The sequence below is a fragment of the Pseudophryne corroboree genome, chromosome 7 (genome assembly GCF_028390025.1).
Source record: "Pseudophryne corroboree isolate aPseCor3 chromosome 7, aPseCor3.hap2, whole genome shotgun sequence".
Taxonomy (NCBI): domain Eukaryota; kingdom Metazoa; phylum Chordata; class Amphibia; order Anura; family Myobatrachidae; genus Pseudophryne; species Pseudophryne corroboree.
The window spans coordinates 33610612-33636649 of NC_086450.1; the positions used below are offsets into that span (position 1 = coordinate 33610612).

The following is a 26038-nucleotide window of genomic DNA, read 5'->3' on the forward strand; positions in this document are numbered from 1 at the left end:
ACATGCCCGATGCAGCCGAGCAGGCTGATTACTGTCCCCTCTGCGCTGCACCCTGTGAGGACTGCATTACTGAACGGACGCCTGGGTTAATCAAGGGTGCCACTGCCACCGGCTTTCAAACTCCCGGCTCTACCTCCATGTACAAAAACAGCGTCATGTGATTACGTCATGCTGCTCGCACGCCCACCCGAAACACCCACCACATGCCCACCTTTCTCCTTCTGCGACTGTCAGTGAGTGACTGACTTGTAAGTAAGCTGCTGCAGCTTGCAGGGGAAAGAGAGGGGGAGCCAAACCAGGCAGAGGAGGAGCAGTATAATTGCAGTGAGTGCCATCAGGGGTGTTTGTTTGGTGCACACCACAATATCTGACAATGTATCTGCTTTATTAGGACTGGTACAAGGGTGGATATTTTATATTGCGATGACCGTCAATAGATGGTGCTAGACACGCCCAAAAGGTGGTGCTAGACACACCCCTCCGACGGTGCACCCCCTAATAAAATGTGCTGCGCACGCCTATGCTCATACGTCCAAGTTTACTGGTCACCCTGGGGTTCTAAAGACTTTTAAGTTTCTGTCTCAAACATATTGGTGGCCTCGTATGAAGGTAGATATTCAAGAGTTCATAGCTTCATGTCCCAAATGTGCTCAGCATAAAAATTCTCGTCAGGCTCCCGCAGGCCAATTGATTCCCAATTCCATTCCTAAGCGCCCCTGGTCTCATGTGTCGATGGACTTTATTTCTGATCTCCCTCCATTCAAAGGGTATGACACCATCTGGGTAGTAGTCGATAGGTTTTCAAAAATGACACACTTCATTCCACTCATGGGATTACCCTCTGCTCCAAAGTTGGCTCAGTTGTTTCTTCGTGAAATATTCAGGTTACATGGACTTCCAACAGAAATCATATCTGACCGAGGAGTACAATTTGTGGCCAAGTTTTGGAGGGCTCTGTGTTCAGCGCTACAGGTAAAACTGAAGTTCTCTACGGCCTATCATCCTCAAACAAATGGGCAGACAGAGAGGGTAAATCAAGAACTTGAGACCTATTTGAGACTGTATATCTCTTCTTCGCAGGATGACTGGGTAGAATTGTTGCCATGGGCGGAGTTTGCTCATAATTTCCGTTATCATACTTCAACTGACACAACTCCTTTTTTCGCAGTTTATGGCCAGCATCCTAGAGTACCGGATTTCCAAGAATTACCTGCCATAGATGTGCCTGCGGCTGCTTCTGCTCTCCAGCGGTTCGCTCAAATTTGGAAAGAGATTCATTCATCTCTTAAGAAAGTTTCTCAACGGTACAAAATGTTCGCTGATCGGAAGAGGCGAGCAGTTCCTAGTTTGAAACCGGGCGATAAGGTCTAGTTATCTACCGGTAATCTCCGGCTCAGAGTCCCCTCAATGAAGTTTGCTCCATGGTTTATAGGACCTTTTCCAGTAGAAAATGTTATTAATCCGGTGGTTTATAAGTTGAAACTGCCTGCTTTTTTGAAAATACCCAACTCATTCCATAATTCTCTCCTCAGACCACTAGTTCTCAATCGTTTCCAGAGAACGCTTCCAGCAGCTCCAAAGGTACGAACTCATCGGGGTGTGGAATACGAGGTGGAAAAGATATTAGACTCTCGACATCGTTATGGTCATCTGCAATATCTCATTGACTGGTCTGGATATGGTCCTGAAGAGAGGAGTTGGGTCGACGCCACGGATGTACATGCTCCACGTCTGTTCCAAGCCTTCCACAGACTCTTCCCTGCCAAGCCTCGTGGGTGTTCGGTGCCCACCCATAAAGGAGGGGGTACTGTCAGGAATCGGCGCTCTGCTACGTCTCACTTACCAGCGCGCTGGTGTGCAGGCCTCCGGAGGTCTTGTCCCCAGTTGCGGCTGCATGGGTGTAGTAACCGCGAGCGTTCTATTTCACATTGCTGAGTACTCCTGAGTCTGGTCCTGTGTGGGTTTTGCGGCGTGCCGATGTCCAGCCTGTGTGGACGTTACCATGACACCTGCACGCAGCTGATTCTGATGTTCAACCCAGCTTGTATCTCCGCCTGCAGTTTGTGTCCAATCACTGCTGGGCAGGAGGTATAACTTCCAGCTTGTGGCTCTCTCACATTGCCTCGGACAACAAGTCACACACCGTGTGCCTTAGTTCTTCTGGTTCCTGTTTCCAGCGATCCCCGTGGTTACTTCCGTTTGTTCCAGTCTTCATTCTCACAGCTCTCCTGTTAAACTCCGGACTCCAATTCCATCCAGCCACAATCACCAGCAGCAGAGACTCTCCTCAGGTGTTCGTATTACCATCTCACTTGTACACTGGCTATCTGTATTCTATCTGTGCATTTCAGCAGTATTACTATTGATGGCTTAGAGACTGTTTCCTGCTTGAGCCTAGTAAAGCTATCTGGACTTGTGTGCTTTATAGAGACTGAGAGTTTCTTATACATACCGGAGTTCTGCCTTTCAAGTTACTTTATCTTACGTTATACTGAGACTGTGTGCTATGAAATACTATTGGACTTTAGTTATATCATCTGCCTTCAGTTTTGTTGTTTCACATTTCATTTGCAAGAGACCTCGGCTATTTAAATCCAGTTATCAACCATTGTCATTCCATTACCGGTTTTCTGTTTATACTGTGTTATCCGTTCTGCTCAGTAACAATAAAACATCAGCGCCTATGCGCAGGACTATTATATTGCCTCCACATTTTATCCATCAGACCAACACTGACCCACTAGCGCCCCCGCCGGGGACAGACAAACCTAGAGACCTGACACTAGGTGTCATCCTTGACTCTGATCTGTCATTTGTTCCCCACATTCAATCTGTCTCAAACATATCCAAAATATGACCATACCTTACACAAGGCACTGCAAAACTCTAATCCATGCTCTCATTATCTCCTGTATTGATTATTGTAATAGTCTCCTAACTGGTCTACCCAAAACGAGACTCTCACCACTACAATCCATTCTGAATGCAGCTGCGAGGCTAATCTTCCTTGCTCGATGTTCATTGTCTGCAGATCCACTCTGTCAGTCCCTCCCTCTATTGGTTACCTGTATTCTACCGTATTCAATATAAAATACTTTTACTCACACACAAGGCAGTTAACCAAACTACACCAACGTACATCACTTCGCTTATCTCAAAATATCTCCCAACCCGACCTCTTCGCTCTTCACAAGACCTGCGTCTCTCATCCACACTCATTACTCGCTCCCACTCACGATTGCAGGACTTTATCGGGCTGCACCCACTCTGTGGAATGCCCTACCACGCACAATAAGGCTCTCCTCTAGTCTCCAAACCTTCAAGCGTTCCCTGAAAACTCACCTCTTTAGGCAGCTAATCAAATTCCAGAACCACCCACATAACTTTTATAAACCTTCCTATCAAATTGCATCCACTCTGCACAGTCCACACATATCCTCACATGTCTTCTCATTCTTCACTTTCCCTTCCTCTCGACCCCGGTTCATCATTGCTGTGTGACCACATCATACAGCCCACCAAGAACTTTTGCAATCTGGCGGACAACTATGCAATAGATTGCACCTTTCCTTGTGTATACATGCCTATTTCCCTATAGAGTGTAAGTGTTATGATTCCAGCACTCTGGTCAGAGGAGATCTTATGGCAAGGACCGGAGCACTGGAACGAAATGCTGGGGAAGGGAGCAGGACAGGAAAATAGCCCCTGGCGCCCTAACTCTGTTGTCTCACCCGTGTTGTCAGAAATCCCCTACGAGACTATGGTTTCTTGAGCCCTTGGCAGCCGCGTTTGAAGGGCGGATTATGTCTGCCCAACTTCGATGCCCCCCGGTCTTAATGAGAGACAAAGGGAAACCCGAGACAGGGTGATAACAAGAGGCCCTCTAACTAAACAACCAGGCCAGGGGCTAAGCAAACTCAAAACTATAATATGTGCGGAGAAACCGCCAGGGAAAAGGACACCCAAAATATCCACTTGTCCAATTCTCCTACCCGGCACCGCCGAGTACCAGAGAGGACTTGTGGAAGCGGAACCCTCCGCAAATGCTCCAAACACAAAATATAAAAGGTAAAGCGGCTGAGCCGCAACACACGGCAGAGCCGCAACTCACGAACACCACTGGATATAAAACGGTGATCAGTCAGGACTCCAGGGAACCAAACGACCTCTTGGGATGAGATGACAACTCCCGAATACCGGACTTCTGCGGACTGGAATGACCGGATACAGCAGGACTGGAAACAGACTCTCAGCAAACAAAGGCAGCATGCAGGAAGCTATTACCGGCGTCTGTGAGAAGCCCTGGGAGTGTATTTAACAAGGAGTCCTCCAATCAGCTGCTAAAGGCTGATTAGAATAAATGCCGTGCAGCTGCCTTGCTGCACGGCCAGAGAGCAGGTGAATATCTTAATTTCCTAAAGCCTAGCAACGGGGAACGCGGTCCGCCTGTGGCGTCCCCGTTGCTAGGGTCCGTGCGGCTCAGCGCGCCCGGCGTCTAGCGTTGCTAGGGAGCCGGCGGCTGTACGCGCACGGCGTCTCTAGTTGCTAGGCGCCGGGCCGCGCAGACAAGTGGACCCCGGCGCCTAACAGTACCCCCCCCTTGAGGAGGGGTCAAGGAACCCCTAAAGCCAGGTTTCTGAGGAAATTCCCAAAAAAATGCCCTCTTGAGCCTCGGGGCATGAAGATCCTTATCCAGGACCCAAGACCTTTCCTCCGGACCATAGCCTTTCCAGTGAACTAGAAAATACAGCTGACCCCGGGACAATTTGGAATCGAGAACCTTCTCTACCAAGAACTCCTGTTGTCCCTGTACATCCACTGGAGATCTACCCTGAGAGATCTTCCGAGGAAATCTACTGGAAGAAACGTATTGTTTCAACAGGGAACAATGAAACGTATTTCCAATCCTGAGAGATCTTGGTAAACGTAACCGAAAGGCAACTGGGTTGACTCTTTTAATAATAAGAAATGGCCCAATAAATTTGGGTCCCAGTCTAGCCGAGGATTGTCGAAGCCTGATGTTGCGAGTCGACAACCACACCCTATCTCCCACCTTAAAAGTGCAAGGATGTCGGAGCCTGTCAGAAAATTTCTTCTCTCGAAAGGCCGCTTTTCTGAGAGCAAGGTGCACCTTTTTCCAAATGGCTCTGAGATGGGAGGTTAAGGTTAGCGAGGAGACTGAGGAATGATGAAAAAAAGAATTAGCTCTGGGGTGAAAACCAAAAACTGAAAAGAATGGAGACTCTTTAGTGGAGAAATGACAAGAATTATTGTAAGCAAATTCAGCTAACGGAAGAAACTCGGACCAATCATTCTGGAGTTTGGCTGAATACAAGCGCAAATATTGTTTCAATGATTGGTTAACTCGTTCGGTTTGCCCGTTGGATTGTGGGTGGTAACCGGATGTTAACGACAATTTCATCTTCAATGAGGCACAAAAACATTTCCAGAATTGTGCGATGAATTGTGGACCCCGATCAGAAAACAATATCAGTAGGCAACCCATGAAGCCTGAATACATGGCGGAGAAACAAAACTGCCAACCCTTGGGCAGAAGGCAATCGGGAAAGAGCAATAAAATGAGCCATTTTACTAAAACGATCCACTACCACCCATATGACTCGGAATCCGGCTGAAAGGGGAAGGTCAACCACAAAATCCATGGAAATATGAGACCACGGCCTGAGAGGAACATTTAAGGGCATAATTTGCCCGATGGGCAAGGAACGGGGAACCTTATGCTGTGCACAGACCTGACATGAATAAACAAATTCCTTGACGTCTTTAGAAAGACCAGGCCACCATACTGAGCGAGAGACTAACTCCAATGTCTTAGAGACTCCTGGATGCCCTGAAACTTTGTTATCATGGAATTCCGTTAAAACAGTAGCTCTAAAAAACTCAGGGACGTAAAGACGACCAGCAGGAGTAATTCTAGGAGCTTGGTGTTGAAGCTGTTTTAACTGGGTAAATAAATCTTGTGTGAGGCCCGCCCAGATGACCGAAGATGGAAGTATGGGGGTAACAGGATTGTTATTGTGAACCGGAAGAAAGCTACGTGACAGAGCATCAGCCTCAGTATTCTTGGAACCAGGCCTGAAAGTGATTATAAATTTGAAACGCGTAAAAAATAATGCCCAACGTGCCTGCCGGGCATTAAGCCGCTTAGCCGATTCAATGTATTGCAGGTTCTTATGGTCAGTAAATACCGAAATAGTATGTTTTGCTCCCTCCAGCCAATGCCTCCACTCCTCGAAAGCCCACTTTACCGCCAGTAACTCCCGATTACCAACGTCATAGTTGGATTCAGCGGAGGAGAATTTCCTGGACATAAAGGCACAAGGATGTAACTCCAGAGACTCCGGATCCTTTTGAGAAAGGATAGCCCCCACTCCAACCTCCGAGGCATCAACCTCCACCACAAAGGGCAATTCCGGATTAGGATGTCTGAGGACTGGAGCCGAGACAAAGGCTTGTTTCAAGGCCCAGAAGGACAACTCAGCTTCACGCGACCAGTTGGTAGGATCCACTCCTTTCTTTGTCAGAGCTACAATGGGAGCAACCAGGTCAGAAAAAGAATGAATGAACCTCCTATAATAATTCGCAAACCCTAAAAAGCGCTGAATTGCTTTTAAATTGGTGGGTTGCGCCCAACTAAGGATGGCCTGGAGTTTCTTTGGTTCCATGGAAAATCCCTGAGGGGAAATTATGTACCCTAAAAAAGATACTTCCGTGACATGAAACTCACACTTCTCCAGCTTGGCATATAAATGATTCTCACGTAACTTTTGAAGAACCAGACGCACCTGGGTAACATGTTGTTCCATTGATTCAGAAAAAATCAGGATGTCGTCTAAGTAAACGACCACGAATTTCCCTAGGAAGTCACGGAGCACATCGTTAATGAGGTCTTGAAAAACTGCCGGAGCATTGGACAGGCCGAACGGCATCACCAGGTATTCGTAGTGACCCGACTGAGTACTGAAGGCCGTTTTCCACTCATCTCCAGATTTAATTCGGATGAGGTTGTACGCTCCTCTAAGGTCAATTTTAAAAAAAATCACAGCAGAACGTAACTGATCAAAGAGTACAGAAATCAACGGCAAAGAATAGGTGTTTTTAACTGAGATCTTATTCAGGGCTCTAAAATCAATGCAAGGTCTAAGCGAGCCATCCTTTTTCTCCACAAAGAAGCCTGCACTTAAAGGAGATTTTGATGGTCTAATAAATCCTTTCTCAAGGCTCTCCTTTACATAGTCATTCATAGCCGCAGTTTCTGGCCCGGATAATGCATATAATCTTCCCTTTGGCAATGCGGCACCAGGAATTAACTCAATAGCACAATCATAAGGCCGATGGGGAGGCAGAATGTCCGCATTGCCTTTGGAGAAAACATCAGCAAACTCCTGGTATTCCACCGGAATGAGTTCTGGAATGATAGCTGCTACTCTGACTGGAAACGTGATACATTCCTTATCACAAAAAGTACCCCATTGTGAAATCTCCCCCGACCGCCAATCAATGGTGGGATTATGAAAGGCCAGCAATGTGTAAGAAAGAACTCGATTTTCTCGGAATGTAGAGCTCCTACTGTAAGTAGTACAGGGGGTGTATGGAGAGAAATAATCCCATTAGACAGCGGACTCCCATCTAAGCCATGCATGGTGACACACCTACCCAAAGGTAACTGAGGAATGCCTAAGGCCTTAGCCCAAGTTAAATCCATAAAGTTTCCTGCAACTCCACTGTCAACAAAAGCCGACACCGAAGAACTGAGGCTGCCAAAGGAAACTTTAACTGGGACTAAAAGGGAGTTATTCGAGGAGATAAGCTGCAGACCTAGGTGAACCCCCTCACAATTCACCTGGTCAAAGCGTTTACCGACTTGTTCGGACAATTACGAGCAAAATGTCCCTTACCCCCACAGTACAGACAAAGACCAGAATTTTGCCTTCTGGCTCTTTCTTCAGGAGACAGCCGGGAGAGACCCATCTGCATGGGCTCCTCTACGTCTTCAGGAATGGAATATACACATGGACTTGACCTTACAGGTGCTCCTTTTTCAGCCCTCCGCTCTCTGAGACGACGATCAATCTTAATAGAAAGCTCCATGAGTTTATCGAGAGTCTCAGGAGCGGGGTACTGAAGGAGACTGTCTTTTATAGACTCTGATAAGCCGAGGCGAAACTGACTGCGCAGGGCTGGGTCATTCCAGCCACAGTCGTTTGACCAACGGCGAAACTCCGTACAATAAACCTCAGCAGGATTTCTACCCTGTCTGAGAGCGCGCAACTGACTTTCAGCGGAGGCCTCTCTATCAGGGTCATCATATAAGAGCCCTAAAGACTCAAAAAAAGCGTCAACTGACAACAATGCCGGATCCTCTGCTCTTAAACCAAATGCCCAGGTCAGAGGATCCCCCTGGAGCAAAGAAATAATAATCCCGACCCGCTGAGATTCAGTACCCGAGGAAGTCGGTCTTAAACGAAAATAAAGTTTACAGGATTCTTTAAAATTAAAAAACTCTTTTCTATCACCAGAAAAACGGTCAGGCAAGTGCATCTTTGGTTCAGGGACTACCCTTGGGGAAGCTCGCAAAAGATCTTCCTGCGACTTCACCCGAAGAGAAAGATCCTGAACAATCCGAGTAAGTTCTTGAATCTGGCTGACTAAGAGCTGACCAGGATTTGGCCCTAAACCTGTTGGATTCATGAGGCCGATAAACTCTCACAAAACTGAATGAGAAAAAATTAAACCCCGTTTAATTTTAAGTTTTGGTACGGCCGGTGATAATGTTATGATTCCAGCACTCTGGTCAGAGGAGATCTTATGGCAAGGACCGGAGCACTGGAACGGAATGCTGGGGAAGGGAGCAGGACAGGAAAATAGCCCCTGGCGCCCTAACTCTGTTGTCTCACCCGTGTTGTCAGAAATCCCCTGCGAGACTATGGTTTCTTGAGCCCTTGGCAGCCGCGTTTGAAGGGCGGATTATGTCTGCCCAACTTCGATGCCCCCCGGTCTTAATGAGAGACAAAGGGAAACCCGAGACAGGGTGATAACAAGAGGCCCTCTAACTAAACAACCAGGCCAGGGGCTAAGCAAACTCAAAACTATAATATGTGCGGAGAAACCGCCAGGGAAAAGGACAACCAAAATATCCACTTGTCCAATTCTCCTACCCGGCACCGCCGAGTACCAGAGAGGACTTGTGGAAGCGGAACCCTCCGCAAATGCTCCAAACACAAAATATAAAAGGTAAAGCGGCTGAGCCGCAACACACGGCAGAGCCGCAACTCACGAACACCACTGGATATAAAACGGTGATCAGTCAGGACTCCAGGGAACCAAACGACCTCTTGGGATGAGATGACAACTCCCGAATACCGGACTTCTGCGGACTGGAATGACCGGATACAGCAGGTCTGGAAACAGACTCTCAGCAAACAAAGGCAGCATGCAGGAAGCTATTACCGGCGTCTGTGAGAAGCCCTGGGAGTGTATTTAACAAGGAGTCCTCCAATCAGCTGCTAAAGGCTGATTAGAATAAATGCCGTGCAGCTGCCTTGCTGCACGGCCAGAGAGCAGGTGAATATCTTAATTTCCTAAAGCCTAGCAACGGGGAACGCGGTCCGCCAGTGGCGTCCCCGTTGCTAGGGTCCGTGCGGCTCAGCGCGCCCGGCGTCTAGCGTTGCTAGGGAGCCGGCGGCTGTACGCGCACGGCGTCTCTAGTTGCTAGGCGCCGGGCCGCGCAGACAAGCGGACCCCGGCGCCTAACAGTAAGCTTGTGAGCAGGGCCTTCCTACCTCTATGACTGTTTGCTATTACCCAGTTTTGTTATATCATTGTTATTTCCAATTGTAAAGCGCAACGGAATTTGCTGCGCTATATAAGAAACTGTTAATAAATAATAATAAATAAATGAAGCCATCCTGACCGTCCTCTTTACTCATGAGATTGATCAGTGCTTGAAGAGAGCGAACCAATCAATCAGTTCTTGTCATGTTACAGGCTGTGTTTGAAAAATTACAGATACGAGCTGATTGGTTGGTCCTTTATTTCCATTATGGCTTCTGCCTTCATCGTTGTCATTTCTCTGCTTTAGGTAGTTGAATGATAATGTTTTAATAGTTCTCAGAATTATTAGATGGCATGTACAGCAAGTGTAAGCCTTAATCAGACTAATGCTAAACTGTGACGTTTCTTTGTACAGTATATGGAATGTATATTTATACATATATAATAAAGACGTAATAGTAGGTTTAAAGTTCCTGTGATCCCGCAATGCATCATCTAAGGCTTGTACTGAGAGCACTTACCTAAGCTCTTGTAGGGTGCAGCCTGGGTGTCTTAGTCCATCACACAGACGTTGTACCCCAGAGTCCTGCAGATCATTCACGGACAGGTCCAGTCGGAGAAGAGAGCAGCTCTCAGTGATCACAGTGCGGAGGTCATCACAGCAGGCTGAGGTCATTTTACAATGACACAGACTGCGGGGATATGGAAGACATCATTCATGTGGATGCTGTAGTCATCAAAATATTAAATCAAATGTTCTAGATTAATGATAGCTAGAGGCTGATTGGTTACACATGACATTAAATCCGGTCTTACATAAGACGTTGCAGGGTGCAATCTGGATGCCTCAGTCCCTTGCAAAGAAGTTTTACTCCCGAGTCCAGCAGGTTGTTCCTTCCTAGTTCCAGGGTGACCAGGGAGCGGTTTGTAGTAATCAAAGAGCGGAGATCAGCACAGCAGGCGGGGGTCAGACTGCAGTGCCATACCCTGAGGATAGACGGGGGATCTGGTTTAGGTAATTAACATTTCTAGCCTCACTCTCACCATCAAGTTATAATTTACAGAATAAAACTGTGATAGAACAGTTTGAGCATATTTCAGTTATTAGTCTGTAGGTGGTTAGGTGGCCACTGAACCCATCCCCCCCCCACTCCCCCGTATCTTATTGGTTGGGGCCCCAGCAAATTAGTTGCCCTACGGGGTTCAGTATACCTACAGCGACATCCCAGCCACCAGTATGCCAGCAGCGGGGCGAGCGCTAGATAGCCCCTTGCGGTCTCGCTGCACTCGCCATGCTGTGGGCACGGTGGCTTGCTGTGCTCACCACATTATATATTCTCCATCTACAGGTGTCGTGGACACCCACAGAGGGAGAGTAGCCTGTGGCGCTGGTATTCTGGCGGAGCCATTTCACCGCTAGTCGTTGGCATTGTGAGCTCTGGGATCCTGACTAGCCTCCTGCCCTGGGACCCCCACAAACCGTTATCCAGCCCTAATTTCTGATAATGTTGTTAATGATTTACTGTATATACAGAAGATGAGGGTGTGGCTGGATGATATCCCTTTCAGAATATACACCCATCAGCCATAACATTAAATATGCCTGATTAATATTGTGTAGGTCCCCCTCGTGCCACTGAAACAGCTCTGGACCCCATAAGACCTCTGAAGGTGTCCTGTGGTATCTGGCACCAAGGCCTTAAGCAGCAGATACTTTGAGTCCTGTAAGTTGCGAGGTGGGGCCTCCATGTCTCCTACTTGTTTTTCCAGCACATCCCACAGAGGATCGATTGGATTGAGTTCTGGGGATTGCGGAGGCCAAGTCAGCACCTTGTGCTCTTTGCCATGTTCCTCAAACCATTCCGGGACTAAGTTTGCAAAGTGCAAAACACCAGAAATATGGCTGCAGTGCAGTGTAGCCACTGTCGACGTGGGACTCCAGAGAGGTAAGTATTGGGGAAATCGGCACAACCTACACCCATTATAGATATGCCACTGGATCTTACCTAAGTTCTTGTAGACTACAGTCTGGATGTCTGAGTCCCTCACACAGAGCTTGTATGCCACAGTCCTGAAGAAAGTTCAGTGCCAAGTCCAGGGTGACCAGAGACCGGTTTGTGATAATAACAGAGCGGAGATCATCACAGCAGGAGGACGTCAGACCACAGCACTGCAAACTGAAAGATGATGGATCTGGATTAGGTCATTTCTTAACATTTTCAGCCCCACTGTGTAACATAGATACAACTGTTGCTATATCAGCTATTAGGTTGTAGGCATAGGTGTTTCTACAATGGGTGCAATGTGTGTGGTGCACTTAGGCCCCTTGGTCCAAGGGGGCCCACAGTGCACACCCTGCACCTATATATTATACTGACCCCTCCGGAGTCTCGCTGTGGCGACCCTGCACTGCAGACACAAACACTTGGAAAATGGGCACCGCAGCCATTTCTGAGCGATTTCCACATGTGCATGGAGATGTCCCCAGGAACAAGGCACGGAGACCTGAGCATGTGCAATAGACTTTGGCATAATGACAATCTTTATTCACTGCCGGAGACAGAGCCAGGCCTAACCAATATGATGCCCTAGGCAAGATTTTGGCTGGTGCCCCCTAGCACCACCCCTAGTTCCGCCTCTGACCCTGCACCCCTTTCCCAGCACCCTCACCCCCCACCCACAGTCCTTTTTTTTTGTTTTCCTACCCCCTGTAATTTAAATAAGAACAGTGCGCACATTCAATGCACAGCCCAAAAAGGTAGGTGTTTTTGCTGGCAAGGGGCATGGCCACACAATAGTACCCCCAATTCAAATTATGCCTCATAGTAGTGCAACTTTATTCACAATTTATCATGCGATAGTGTCCCTTATTCACATTACATTACACAGTAGTACCACTTTACCTTATATACATTACTCCTCACAGAAGTGCCCCTCATTAACATAACATCATACTCAATTGCTCCTTATTCACATTACACCACACCATATTGCCCTTTATTCTCATTACACCACACCATATTGCTCTTTATTAACATTACACCACACCATATTGCTCTTTATTAACATTACACCACACCATATTGCTCTTTATTCACATTAGACCACACAGTAGTGCCTTTTCTATATGTTACGCCACACAGTAGAGCACCTTATACACATAATGCCACATATTGGTAATGCATTTGCACACATAAAACCACACAGTAATGCCCCTTACACATATGACACACATTATTAATGTCCTTATAAACATAATGCGCCTTACACATTATGCCAACCCTTATTAATGCCCTGATACACATAATTTCCCTTACACATATGCCGCACATTGTTAATGCCCTTATACACATAATGACACATATAATGTCCCTTACACATATGCCAGACATTATTAGTGTCCTTATACACATAATGACACACATAGTGCCCCTTACACATACAGTATGTTACACATTATTAATGCCCTTATACACATAACGACATATATAGTTCCTGCTTGAGTCAACTGGCAGCTCTGCTAATGTCGGGTGCCTATTTTGTTAATGAAAATGCATCTTATTTGCATTGCTATGTGGCTAGGATACACAAGCAGCTTCTGCTGATTAAAATGATATGCGGCATGCCTATATACTGTGTGCGACTGTGGCTGTATCTGCATACGAAATGCTACACACAAAAAATAGGCATGCCGCATATCATTTTAATCAGCAGAAGCTGCTTGTGCCCTAGGCATACCAGATGCCCTAGGCAATTGCCTAGTTTGCCTATACCTAGGTCCGGCTCTGGCCGGAGAGGAGGGGGACCGCAATGGGGGCTGCTCACGGGCCCTCTCCTGTCTTAAAATGCCCCCGGTTGTAGATATGTGTCACTAATACTGTTACTGATTTAACGAATATACACTATGTAGACAAAAGTGATAGGACACTGACAGCAAATAGATTTTATTGACATCAGTACTTTGTAGGTCCACCACGTGCAGTAATTACTGCAGACATCATTCTTGGCAAACTGTCCACAAGTTCATGGCTAACAGGCAGCAGCATTGACTGACTCACTGAGGATCCACTTCAGGTCCATTTATGCCTGGACAATGTTTAGAAGCACCTGGCACCTTACACCCGCTACCTGCATCGCTGTCATCACACAGGGTGATTGCAGGTGCGAATGCAGAGAACCGGGTGCCTCTAAACACAGTGCCATCATTAATGGACTGGAAGTGGATCCCTGGTAAGTCAGTCCGACGTAGACAGACAGTACGTTTCGCCTTTCCGCCTTAAGTACAGTGACCAACTGTGACACTGAAGAAGGTCGAGTCAGCCTAGAACGCACCTGTCGCTCTAATTTATTCCAGAAGTTCTCACTTTGGTTGAGATCTGGACTCTGAGCTGGCCAGTCCATCTGGTATACCAAAGTTTCTGTATACCAGCCAGCGTCACCCTGGAAACCTGACAGGTGACATTGTTGTCCTGATAAAAACACTCATTGTTTTCGTAGAACTGCATGGAACAGAGTTATCGCAATCATCTCGATACTTCTCAGAGTTAGTGTGACCATGCATTACAACTAGTGCCATGCCAAACCAGCTGAAAGAGCCCCACAGCATGATGCCACCACCTCCATGCTGTACTGTAGGTACTGTAAGCTCTGGCATCAGCCGTTCTCCTGGCAATCACCAAACACGTCCATCTGATCTGAAAAGCGTAAATCGTGATTCATCACTCCATAACACTTCATAACTTCATCACTGTTCCACTGTCCAGTTTTTGTGCTCTGTACACCATCGTAAGCGCTGGGCTGCATTCTTTATAAGCAGCTGCACACCCATAATATCCAAGTGCATGGGCCACCCTACAAAGTGTTTTTGTGGAAACTGGTACATTAGTGGCCATTTGTAAGCCGTGTGCAATGGAATGCATGGGATGACCCCTGTTCTTTTTCAGCTCCCTGGTTATCACTATCCAGTCCCTGGGTTGCAGTTTCAGGGGGTCTTCCAGGGCGAGGTGCATTCCTGCAATGACTGTTCTTCCACGCATCAATGACAAAAGACACAGAAACCTTCCTAACATCAGCAATACTTCTCACACTCATACCTCCGATCGTGCAGCTTACAATGATCCCCTTTCAAACTAGGGGGGGTAATTCAGACCTGATTGCTAGGGTGTGTGTTTTGCATCCCTGCGATCTGGTAGTCGCCGCCTACAGGGGGAGGGGAAAATCGCTGTGCAAGTGTGCGTTCGGATGTGTAGCAGAGCTGCACAAACTAATTTTGCGCAGAGCAGGACTTACTCTTCCAGTGCGATGATCGGGGCTGGAGCCGACGTCAGAAACCCTCTCTCCAAACGCCTGGTCCTTCCTGCGTTTTTCCGGACACTCCTTGAAAAAGGGCAGTTGCCACAAACGCCCTCTTCCTGTCAATCTCCTTGCGATCGCCGGTGCGTTCGGAATTTTCGCACCATCCCGTTGCTGCCCGGCGATCCCTGTTGCTGCGGTCCGTCGCGCCTGCGCATTGCGGTGCATACGCATGCCCAGTTCAGACCTGATTGCCCACTGTGTGAAAACGCACAGCAGCGATCTGGTCTGAATTAGCCCCTGGCTGAGCTCCTTCTGGCATGCCATTTTATTATGATGGTGCAGCCGATGGTGGTGTCAGAAGATGCACCAATCGCTATTGCAGTGTATACGGATGCTGACAGTGGCTGTCTCAGTCCCTGCACATTCGGACGCATGGATGTAAACCAAGGAAGGACTTTGCAGCAGTATTTGCATAAAGTCACAGAGAGGTGACCGCCAGTAGACACAGCCGCCTCTCATGTGCCTCTGCCTCCACCTCACAATCAGGGCAACCTTCTTCCTACTTTGCTTGCTCCAGGAAAGTGGGTCCCCCATGTCGGCCAATGGAATCTTCCGATCTTCCAAAGTCTTTGCTCTTAATGTGCAACCCTGAAGAAGTCGCTTGGAAGATGGTGTGGCCATGGTGGGGGGACCCGCTTCCTAGATGAAGGTAAGTATACTCTGGGGTGGGGGGGGGGCAGCAGACCCGGGCCCCCGCCGGACCCTCAAGTTGACTGAGGTATTTAGTACCTGCTCCTCCCCCCCCCCCTTCTCGGAGCCAGTGAAGGCGGGAAGCAGGCTGCTTCGGGGAGATTGGTGGCCATACAACAAACAGGTAAAGTAATTGTTGAATTTCCATTGCTGATCTCATGACAGCGCCAAATGATTTACAGTCATTCCAAGGGAAGAACTAAGTCCTGGTTAAAAAAGACACCTGGTCCTGTGACTGCGGATTAATGCGATTCTAATTTTTGTTTTTCTATTAGATACCCAATATGTTCTGACATCAAGATAAATGGTCAGAAATAGGTAAAGGCCAATGATTTTGGAACACTCCTACAGTTGGGTGTAGTACGGCTGACCGGCGGTCTCCTGACCGCCGGTCAGCTTACCGACGCCGGGATCCCGGCAGCATACCGACGCCGGGATCCCGGCGGGGAGGGGCGAGTGCAGCAAGCCCCTTGCGGGCTCGCTGCGCTCGCCACGCTGCTGGCTCGGTGGCGACCTGCGGTCGCCACGGGTTCTATTCCCACTCTATGGGTGTCGTGGACACCCACGAGTGGAAATAGTCCCTGTTGGTCGGCATGCCGACCATCGGGATAGTGACCCGTCGGGCTGGTGGAGGAGGTCATGTGACTGTCGGTCAGCTGACCGGCGGTCACATGAATACCACCCCTACAGTTTCATCTCTATGTAATATCTGAGCCCTGTACTAAGTCCGATGGTAGCAGTAATTTTGTGACACGCTATACCATTCCACCTGCTTCAGAGCTAAGACATTGATTTTATTAGGCCTACATTTATATATTACATCCTTGTATATTGCTGGTCCTTTCAAGTTTTATTTTATACACCTGTCTATACTTTTTTTTTGTATCCAGTTTACATATATAATATATATACACATGGGGGGTCATTCCGAGTTGATCATAGCTGTGCTAAGTTTAGCACAGCTACGATCGTTAATTCAGAAACGCGGGGGGGCGCCCAGCACAGGGCGAGTCCGCCCCGCATGTCAGTGCCGCCCCCCCGCACAAATACAAAAGCATCGCACAGAGGCGATGCCTTTGTATTTGTGGAGTAACTCCCGGCCAGCGCAGCTTCTGCAGCTGGCCGGGAGTTGCTTGTTGCTCCCGCTGGCCACAGCGGCTGCGTGACACATCAAGCAGCCGCCGCGCCATGCCCCCCCAACGGTCCGGCCACGCCTGCGTTGGCCGGACCGCTCCCCCTAAATGGTGGCTTAACACTGTCGTTCAGCCCCCTCCCGTCTAGCGACCGCCTCTGTCTCAGAGGCGATCGCTAGGTAACGAAAGCTGCCATGTGCCGGCGCATGCGCAGTTCCGACCCGATCGCTGCGCTGCGACAAACTGCAGCGAGCGATCGGGTCACAATGACCCCCAAGGTGATTCAAAAGTCGCAGTACACCCTTTTGTTTAAAAAACTGTGCAGGGAATGGGAAAACTGAGTACTCCAGAAAGGTATTGGTGAGATGGGCTATCTTTTAGGGTATGTACCGAACGTGGACGCCATCTTGAAATCGGCCATAAAAGATAGCCCACCTCACCCATACCTTACTGGAGTATTCAGTTTTTCCATCTCCTGCACAGTTTTTTAAACAAAATAGGATTTTAATTACTTACCGGTAAATCCTTTCCTCGTAGTCCATAGAGTATGCTGGGGTTCCATTTAGTACCATGGGGTATAGACGGGTCATTTGGGAGCCATGGGCACTTTAAGAGTTTAATAGTGTGGGCTGGCTCCTCCCTCTATGCCCCTCCTACCAGACTCAGTCTAGAAACTGTGCCCGAGGAGACGGACATACTTTGAGAGAAGGAAATACACAGATAGTGGTGAGAATCACACCAGCTCACACCGAATTGAAAAACCATGCTGACCAGCATGCAAAATGGAGAAACCATGCCAACCCGCATTAAACATGAAGAAACCATGCCAACCAACATGCAACATGAAGAAACCATGTTAACCAGCATGAAACATGAAGAAACCATGTTAACCCGCATGCAGCTAACCAGCAGGATCTAGAAGAAACCCTGCTAACCAGCATGAAATAGGAACTGCAACAGCTGAACCAATACTTAACCAAGCAACAATTTAGGAAAACGAAGCACTGGGCGGGCACCCAGCATCCTCTACAGACTACGAGAAAAGGATTTACCGGTAGGTATATAAAATCCTATTTTCTCTTGCGTCCTAGAGGATGCTGGGGTTCCATTTAGTACCATGGGGATGTACCAAAGCTCCCAGTACGGGAGAGAGAGTGCTGAGGCACCTAAAGAACAGATTAAACCAAACTTTAGGTCCTCAGAGGCAAAAGCATCGAACTTGTAGAACTTAGCAAACGTGTTCGACCCTGACCAAGTAGCTGCTCGGCAAAGCTGTAAAGCCGAGACCTCCCGAGCAGCCGCCCAGGAAGAACCCACTTTACGAGTAGAGTGGGCCTTAACAGATTTTGGACACAGCAAGCCTGCCATAGAATAAGCATGCTGGATAAAAAACCTCATCCAGCAAGAAAGTGTCTGCTTAGAAGCAGGACACCCAACCTTGTTGGGATCATAAAGGACAAACAGAGCGTCCGACTTTCTGTGACGAGAAGTTCTCTTCACATATATCTTCAGAGCCCTCACAACATCCAAGGACTTTGAGTAATCGAGGTGTCAGTAGCTACTGGCACCACAATAGGTTGGTTGATATGAAAAGCCGACACAACCTTTCGAAGAAATTGCTGACGCGTTCTGAGCTCAGCTCTATCTTCATGGAAAATCAAGTAAGGGCTCTTGTGCGACAATGCCCCCTGTGACAGCGTTTCAAGTAAGAAACTTTACGTCCACCTCTCGCAAAGGTTCGAACCAATCCGATTTCAGGAACTGCAACACCACATTAAGATCCCAAGGTGCCGTAGGAGGCACAAAGGGTGGTTGGATGTGCAGAACGCCTTTCAAGAATGTCTGAACCTCAGGGAGGGCAGCCAATTGTTTCTGGAAGAAAATGGACAAGGACGAAATCTGGACTTTTATGGAGCCCAAGCGTAGGTCCTCATCCACACCTGCTTGCAGAAATAGTAGAAAACGTCTTAGAAGAAACTCCACCGTAGGAAACTGCTTGGATTCACACCAAGACACATACTTTTTACCAAATCCGATGGTAATGTTTTGACGTTACTCCCTTCCTAGCCTGGAGGAATGACCTTTTTCAGAATGCCTTTCCGAGCTAAGATCTGGCGTTCAACCTCCATGCCGTCAAACGTAGCCGCGGTAAGTCTGGATAAGCGAACGACCCCTGTTGAAGAAGGTCCTCGCGAAGAAGAAGAGGCCTCGGATCCTCCAAGAGTAATCCCAGGAGATCCGCATACCAAGCCCTTCTTGGCCAGTCCGGAGCAAAGAGGATCCTGAACTCTTATTCATTTTATTAGTTTGAGAATCTTTGGGATGAGTGGAAGTGGAGGGAACACATACACTGACTGGGACACCCATGGAGTTACCAGGGCGTCCACTCACTGCCTGTGGGTCTCTTGACCTGGAACAGTACCTCCAAAGCTTCTTGTTGAGGCAAGAGGCCATCATGTCTATCTGAGGTACACCCCATCGGCTTGTTACCTCTGCGAATACCTCTGGATAGAGGCCCCAATCTCCTGGATGGAGATCGCGTCTGCTGAGGAAGTCTGCTTCAGAGATGTCCACTCCCGGAATGAAAATTGTTGACAGCGCCAGCACGTCTTTCTGCCCAGAGGAGGATTCTCGTTACCTCTGACATTGCAGATCTGCTCTTCGTTCCGCCTTGCCTGTTTATGTAGGGCACCGCCCTGACTTTGCCCGACTGAACTTGAATGGCTTGATCTTTCAGAAGATATGCTGCTTGTAGAAGGCCGTTGTATATGGCCCTTAGTTCCAGAACATTTACCGGAAGGAGAGCTTCCTGACTTGACCACTTTCCTTGGAAGTCCTCCCCTTGGGTGACTGTTCCCTAACCTCTGAGACTTGCATCCGTAGTTAGAAGAATCCAATTCTGAATCCCGAACCTGCGGCCCTCGAGTAGGTGAGAAGTCTGCAGCCACCAGAGGAGTGAAATTTCTGGCTTTCGGCGACATGCGAATCCGCTGGTGCATGTGAAGATGTGATCCCAACCATTTGTCCTTGAGAGCCAGTTAGAAGAACCGTGCGTGGAATCTTCCGTACTGTAAAGCCTCGTAGGAGGCTACCATCTTCCCCAGAAGCCGAATGCACTGACGAACCGATATCCGGGCTGGCTTCAGGACATCCCAGACCATTGATTGGATCACCAACGCTTTCTGACGGCTCCAAATTTGACTTTGGAAGGTTCCGGAACCACCCAAGATCCTGGAGTAGGCGAGTTGAGAGAGCAATACTCTGTAACAGCCTCTCCCTGGAAGATGCTTTTATCAGCAGATCGTCCAGGTATGGAATTATGTTCACTCCCTGTCTGCGGAGGAGGAGCATCATCTCTGTCATGACCTAGGAGAATACCCTCGGTGCTGTGGAGAGGCCAAATGGCAGTCCCTGGAACTGATAGTGACAGTCCAGCAGCTCAAATCTGAGATAAGCCTGGTGAGGCGGCCAGATCGGAATGGGAAGGTATGCATCTTTGATATCCAGGGATACTAGGAATTTCCCCTCCACCAGACCTGAGATCACCGCTCTCAGAGACTCCATATTGAATTCGAATTCCCTCACGTAGGGTTCAATGTTTTTAGGTCTAATATTGGGCTTACCGAACCGTCCGGTTTCGGTACCACAAACAGGTTTGAGTAATAACCCTTGTGCTGTAGGTGAGGTGGAGCTGGAACAAACTGAACTCGGGCATCATTACATGCGGCCTGTAATGCCTAAATTATCAGCATGCCATTTTCGATGAAACCAGCAGTCATTCCACAAAATGCCTAAAGAATGTTGGCACTGAGATATTATCATTCCATCTTTCCAGGTATTATTTTTCAATTATGCCTTCAATAAAGTGGAATATTTTGGAATGCAATCCTTCGGAATCACTTTATTATACAAATACTGGAAAGATCCAAATCAGAAATGTCTTATATACAGTTCTCCTGCACCCCAGAGAGTAATCCCATTCCAATATGTCTCCTGGGGAATCCTGGTTTTCCCCTATATCTAACCGTTACCCCCATATAAGTCTCTACAAATGAAGTGGCACTTATCACCCTAATCTCCCACCAACACTTGTATCATCTAAGGCTTGTACTGAGAGCACTTACCTAAGCTCTTGTAGGGTGCAGCCTGGTTGTCTTAGTCCATCACACAGACGTTGTACACCAGAGTCCTGCAGATCATTCACGGACAGGACCAGTCGGAGGAGAGAGCGGCTCTCAGTGATCAAAATGCGGAGATCATCACAGCAGGCTGAGGTCACTTTACAATGACACAGACTAGATGGAAGGAAGGAAGCATAACAGACTATGCAGCATCATTTATATGGAAGCTGTAGTTATCCCAAAAAATAATCAAGCCTTTTAAAGATGACAAGGTGTTGTCCATAGCAACCAATTACATTCCAGCTATCACTTTAGAGAATGCACTAGATGAATGAAAGCTAGAAGTTTATTGCTTGTATGGGCAACTAAATAACTTTGAGGTAACTGGTTCCCTTCAAACTCATCTATGGAGATCTGATTATGTGTAGGAGATCCTCGAACCGTGATACAATTGATTTTAATGTGCCTGAAATTTTCCATTTTCTGGTACAGTGAATACCAATAGTTTGATCATCAGGAAATTCCACCCTTTATTATACTGTATCATACTATGGCTAGTTACTTCTTCTGAGGTACATGTGATCCATTTCCAGATGGGAAGTCACTTTTAATTATCCCGTAATTAAATTCCCATTTTGCTATGCTATACACTATTTTTTATTTTATGACACCATTTACTTTATTTCCTTTTCAATTTTTTCACCTCTTATTTTTTATATACTGTCACAGGTGTATATATATCATGGGTGCAGTTGTGCATGTATATACTATATATATACTGTATATATATATATATAAGAAATGGAGGGATAGGGGTATCGGCGACGAGTGTTGCTAAAAAATAGACTATAAGCTTATAATTTAAGAGCCAAAAATATATAAATATTAAAAAGGTTTAATACATATTTTTATTTATTTATATGGATTTTTTTTACTCTCATATGTATTAAACCTTTTTAATATTTATATATTTTTGGGTCTTAAATTATAAGCTTATACTCTATTTTTTTTAGCAACACTCGTCGCCGATACCCCTATCCCTCAATTTCTCATACACACAGCAGTACTATACCAGTATTGCATCTTTAGGGGCTGGCTAACACCTATAAGTTAAAAAGGTTGTGTGTGCTTATTTATGGTGTTCTTAAGTTTTTTTTAAGCAGATTATCTGTATATATATATATATATTTCATTACTGAGATTCCACCTCACAAGTGGCGCTGTATTCTTTTTCTACGCATATATATATATATATACAGGTTGAGTATCCCTTATCCAAAATTCTAAAAAGAAAAAAAATTTGTTCCCCTACTAAGATAATGACATATATATATATATATATATATATGTATATTTCATTTATATATCTATCTCCTATATAATAGCCCAGATCTGTGACTTTGTGCTTCATTTGCTAACGCTGGGCGGAGTCAAAACACTGGGCGGAGTTAGTCAAATGAGTCACAGATCTGGGCAAATCTATAGGAGACTTGGAGCAGGAGCAGATGGTATGGGCATGGCACAGGCAGGGGTGCATACCTCCCAGATTTCTTCAGGCAGGAGGGACACACGCACAGCAAAAAGGGGGCATGACCAACGGGAAAGGGGGCGTGGCTTCGCGGGTGGACCCGCGATCGCGAGCCACGCCCCTGTTTTCGTCAGTGAGGGGGCATGCCCAGCGCTCTGTGAGCTGCTGGCATGCCCCCAGCGGCGGATTATGAGTCCGGGGGGCCCAGGGCACTTGTGACAGGAACCCTATCTCATTGCTGTGCCTGCTGTGGGTTTGGGGGCGTGGCCTAATCGCGGCCCTCGTGGCCACGCCCCATTATGCAAATTCTGTGATTTTATTTTATGGGATTTTGGCCCCTCAGCTAGGGGTAAATCCAGAGGGGGTGGTTGCTCCCCCTTACACACCCGCACAGGCAGAAGACAGCAGGGAGGCTGCTGCCTCCCTGCGACACCACAGACCTGCCTACACGCAGCAGCGTGTGCTGACTATAGCATAATGCTGCCGCTGTTGCTGGCAGGACGGGGGAGCCTCAGAGCTGGGACAGAGCTACTCCAGCTGGGGGCCCCCCTAAAACTGTGAGGCCCGGGGTACGTACCCCCTGGGCCCACCCTTAATCCGTACCCCTTGATGCATACTTACCGATATTCTGGCTGCTCTCTGCGGGAGAGAGCGGCCAGGTCGGCTCAGCGGGCGGGCAGGGGAGGCTGTGCTGTAAAGGAGGGGGTGACCGGAGGCGGAACGGGGGCGGAGCAAGGGTAGGGTGGGGCGGAGCAGGGTGGGGTCACAGTGACACCTCCTTTAAGCCATGCCCCCGCTCTGTAATGCCGCGATCACCGGCATTACACTGCAGGGGGCGTGGCTATGATGACGCGATTCAGCAAGAATCGCGTCATCGACTGCCCGGACCGCCCACTTTACACACTAAGTGGGCGGACAGGCAGGGGGGACCCCGCAAATCGGGAAACTTGCCTGCTCTTCCGGGGGCCCGGGAGGGTCACACGATTTTCGGGAGCCTCCCGGCCATTCCGGGAGAGTAGGCAAGTATGCCCTGATGCCCCCTCTCCCTCTGTCTCCACTAAATAGATGCTGTGTGCATGCTTAGCAGAACAGCGAGTACAGGAGCTTCCCAACTGCCCCCCCCCCCCACCGCGGGACACTGCGGCCCACGGGCGGGACAGTGGGACAGACCCAAAAAAATAGGACTGTCCCGCGAAAATCGGGACAGTTGGGAGGTATGGGGGTGTGTGAAGGGGTATGCCATACAGACAGACGGGCACCGGCTCACTGTGTACTTGACCCCCCACATCAGCATACTCAGCAGGGGCTCTCTGGCGCGGAGGAGCGTCACTTTCTAGCACACTCCACGCTTCTTAGCTGCAGTTTTGTGGGGCACCTGCCGCTGTGCAGGTTCCGTACTGCCTCTGTTATCTCCAGCCCCGGCAACCCCACCGCTAGCTGCAGAGCTGCTGCCCGCAGTGAGGTGCGCCCAGCTCCTTCACACACTTTAGCCGGCGGGCAGCGCTGCAGAAGTCCGCGCTGCTTGCAGGCTCCGACCCCCTCCTCCCTCCAGCCGCAGCGTCTCCTGGGGGCTAACCAGTCACTCCCAGTCTCCCCTTACCACAGTGCCCGGCAGCCGCAAGGTCCGCGCCGCGTGCATGCTATGACCCCCTCCTCCCTCCAGCCACAGCATCTCCTGGGGGCTAACCAGTCACTCCCAGTCTCCCCTTACCACAGTGCCCGGCAGCCACGCTAGGTCCGCGGTGTGTGACTGAGGAGTGGGGGGGAGGGATGCGGACGGGCAGAGGAAGCAGGACTCCAGCCTGAGAGAGTCAGCCATGCCAAGTCTCCACCAGCAGCAGATCCAAACAGGTTGGAGTGGAACAGCAGCAGCCAGCAGCAGTGACTCCGGTAAGACACATCTGTCTGTCACCACTGTTTTGTCCCTAATACCAATCTCTCCCGTGCCCTGTGTTCTGTCATGTCCCTGTCACCCTTATCCTGGCCCTGTCACCCTTATCCTGGCCCTGTCACCCCTATCCTGGCCCTGTCAACCAAATCCTGACCCTGTCAACCAAATCCTGGTCCTGCCGCCCCTACGCTGGCCCCGTCGCCCCTGTCCTGGCCTCGTCACCCCTGTCCTGGCCCCGTCACCCCTGTCCTGGCCCTTTTACTGCATACCCTCCAACTACCTTTTTGGAAGGTACAGTACCCGCAGCGTCTCCAGACCCCTCCCCAATGCACCACACCTCCGCATCTTCCCCTCCACCACATGCGACACTCCACCCCTCCCCCACACGCTGTGCCTCCAGACCCTCTACACCACCAGCGGCTCCCACTCCCCCACCACCCACAGCACCTCCATACCCCCTCCACCATCCACCCCCCATATATGTCTCCCCCTACACCTGCCCCCCTCCACCCGCAGCATCTGCAGACACCCTCCTCCATTCGCGGTCCCCCCCTCACCCACCCACGGCACCTCCGCACCTGCCCTTCCACCACCTGCAGCGCCTCCGGACCCCCTTCCCCGTCCGCCGCACCTGCCTCTCCCCCACCGCGGTGCCTCCAGACCCCCTACCCCACCCCCGGCACCCCCGCCTCTTCCCATCCCACAGCACCTCCGGAACCCTTCACCCATCCGCAACATCCCTGCACCTGCCCCTCCCCCGTGGCACTACTGCCCCTCCCCCACCTGCAGTGCCTCCGGACCCCTCCCCCATCTACAGCCCCCACTCATCTGTCTCTCCCCCACCCGCAGCACGTCCCAACCCTTCCCCATCCGGGCCCCCCCGCATCTGCCCCCCTCCACCTGCAGCATCTACAGACACCCTCCCCCATCCGCAGTCCTCCCTGCACCCGCTCATACTGTACATCGTGCCCTGCAGGTGCTGTTCACGCCGTTGCAAGGGGCTGTGCCTCTTTCACCATCGCACGCCCTTTCATTGTGCAATATTTAACCACTAACAAAGGAATGCAGGTAATACTCCATATAATACAAATATTGAACCCCATATAGGCATGCAAGGGTTAAAGGGGCGTAGCTCCTTGCGACGATGTGAAGAGCGCCCGTAGGGCGCGATGAAGCACCTAGTATAATATATCTATATATACACATAATATTTAATGTATATGTCATTATCTCAGTAGGAGACCCAAAAATGTGGGATTTAGAATTTTGGATAAGGGATACTCAACCTGTATATATATATATATATATATATATATATATATCAAATATATATATATATATATATATGTATAAAAATATTACTGCCTATGAGTGATTAGCGATTTCCATCTGCAGTGAATATCATACACTATGGGCCTAATTCAGTATGGGTTACAGTTGTGCGAAAATTTGCACAACTACAAACCTTTACACTAGCATGCGGGGAGACGCCCAGGACAGGGCAAGTCCACAATGCATGCCCTCC

At 48.7% G+C, this 26038-nt stretch overlaps 1 protein-coding gene across 1 annotated transcript in view; it reads right to left on the minus strand.

The window, feature by feature from the left end:
- Positions 1 to 26038, minus strand: part of LOC134944328 (NACHT, LRR and PYD domains-containing protein 12-like) — a 227599-nt gene that overhangs the window by 120258 nt on the left and 81303 nt on the right. Inside the window, exons 8-11 of the mRNA XM_063932908.1 lie at positions 21098 to 21268; positions 11802 to 11972; positions 10612 to 10782; positions 10317 to 10487 (exon numbers count right to left, since the gene is read on the minus strand). Of these exons, the coding sequence (XP_063788978.1) occupies positions 10317 to 10487; positions 10612 to 10782; positions 11802 to 11972; positions 21098 to 21268 (684 nt within the window). The remainder of the gene's footprint in view (positions 1 to 10316; positions 10488 to 10611; positions 10783 to 11801; positions 11973 to 21097; positions 21269 to 26038) is intronic.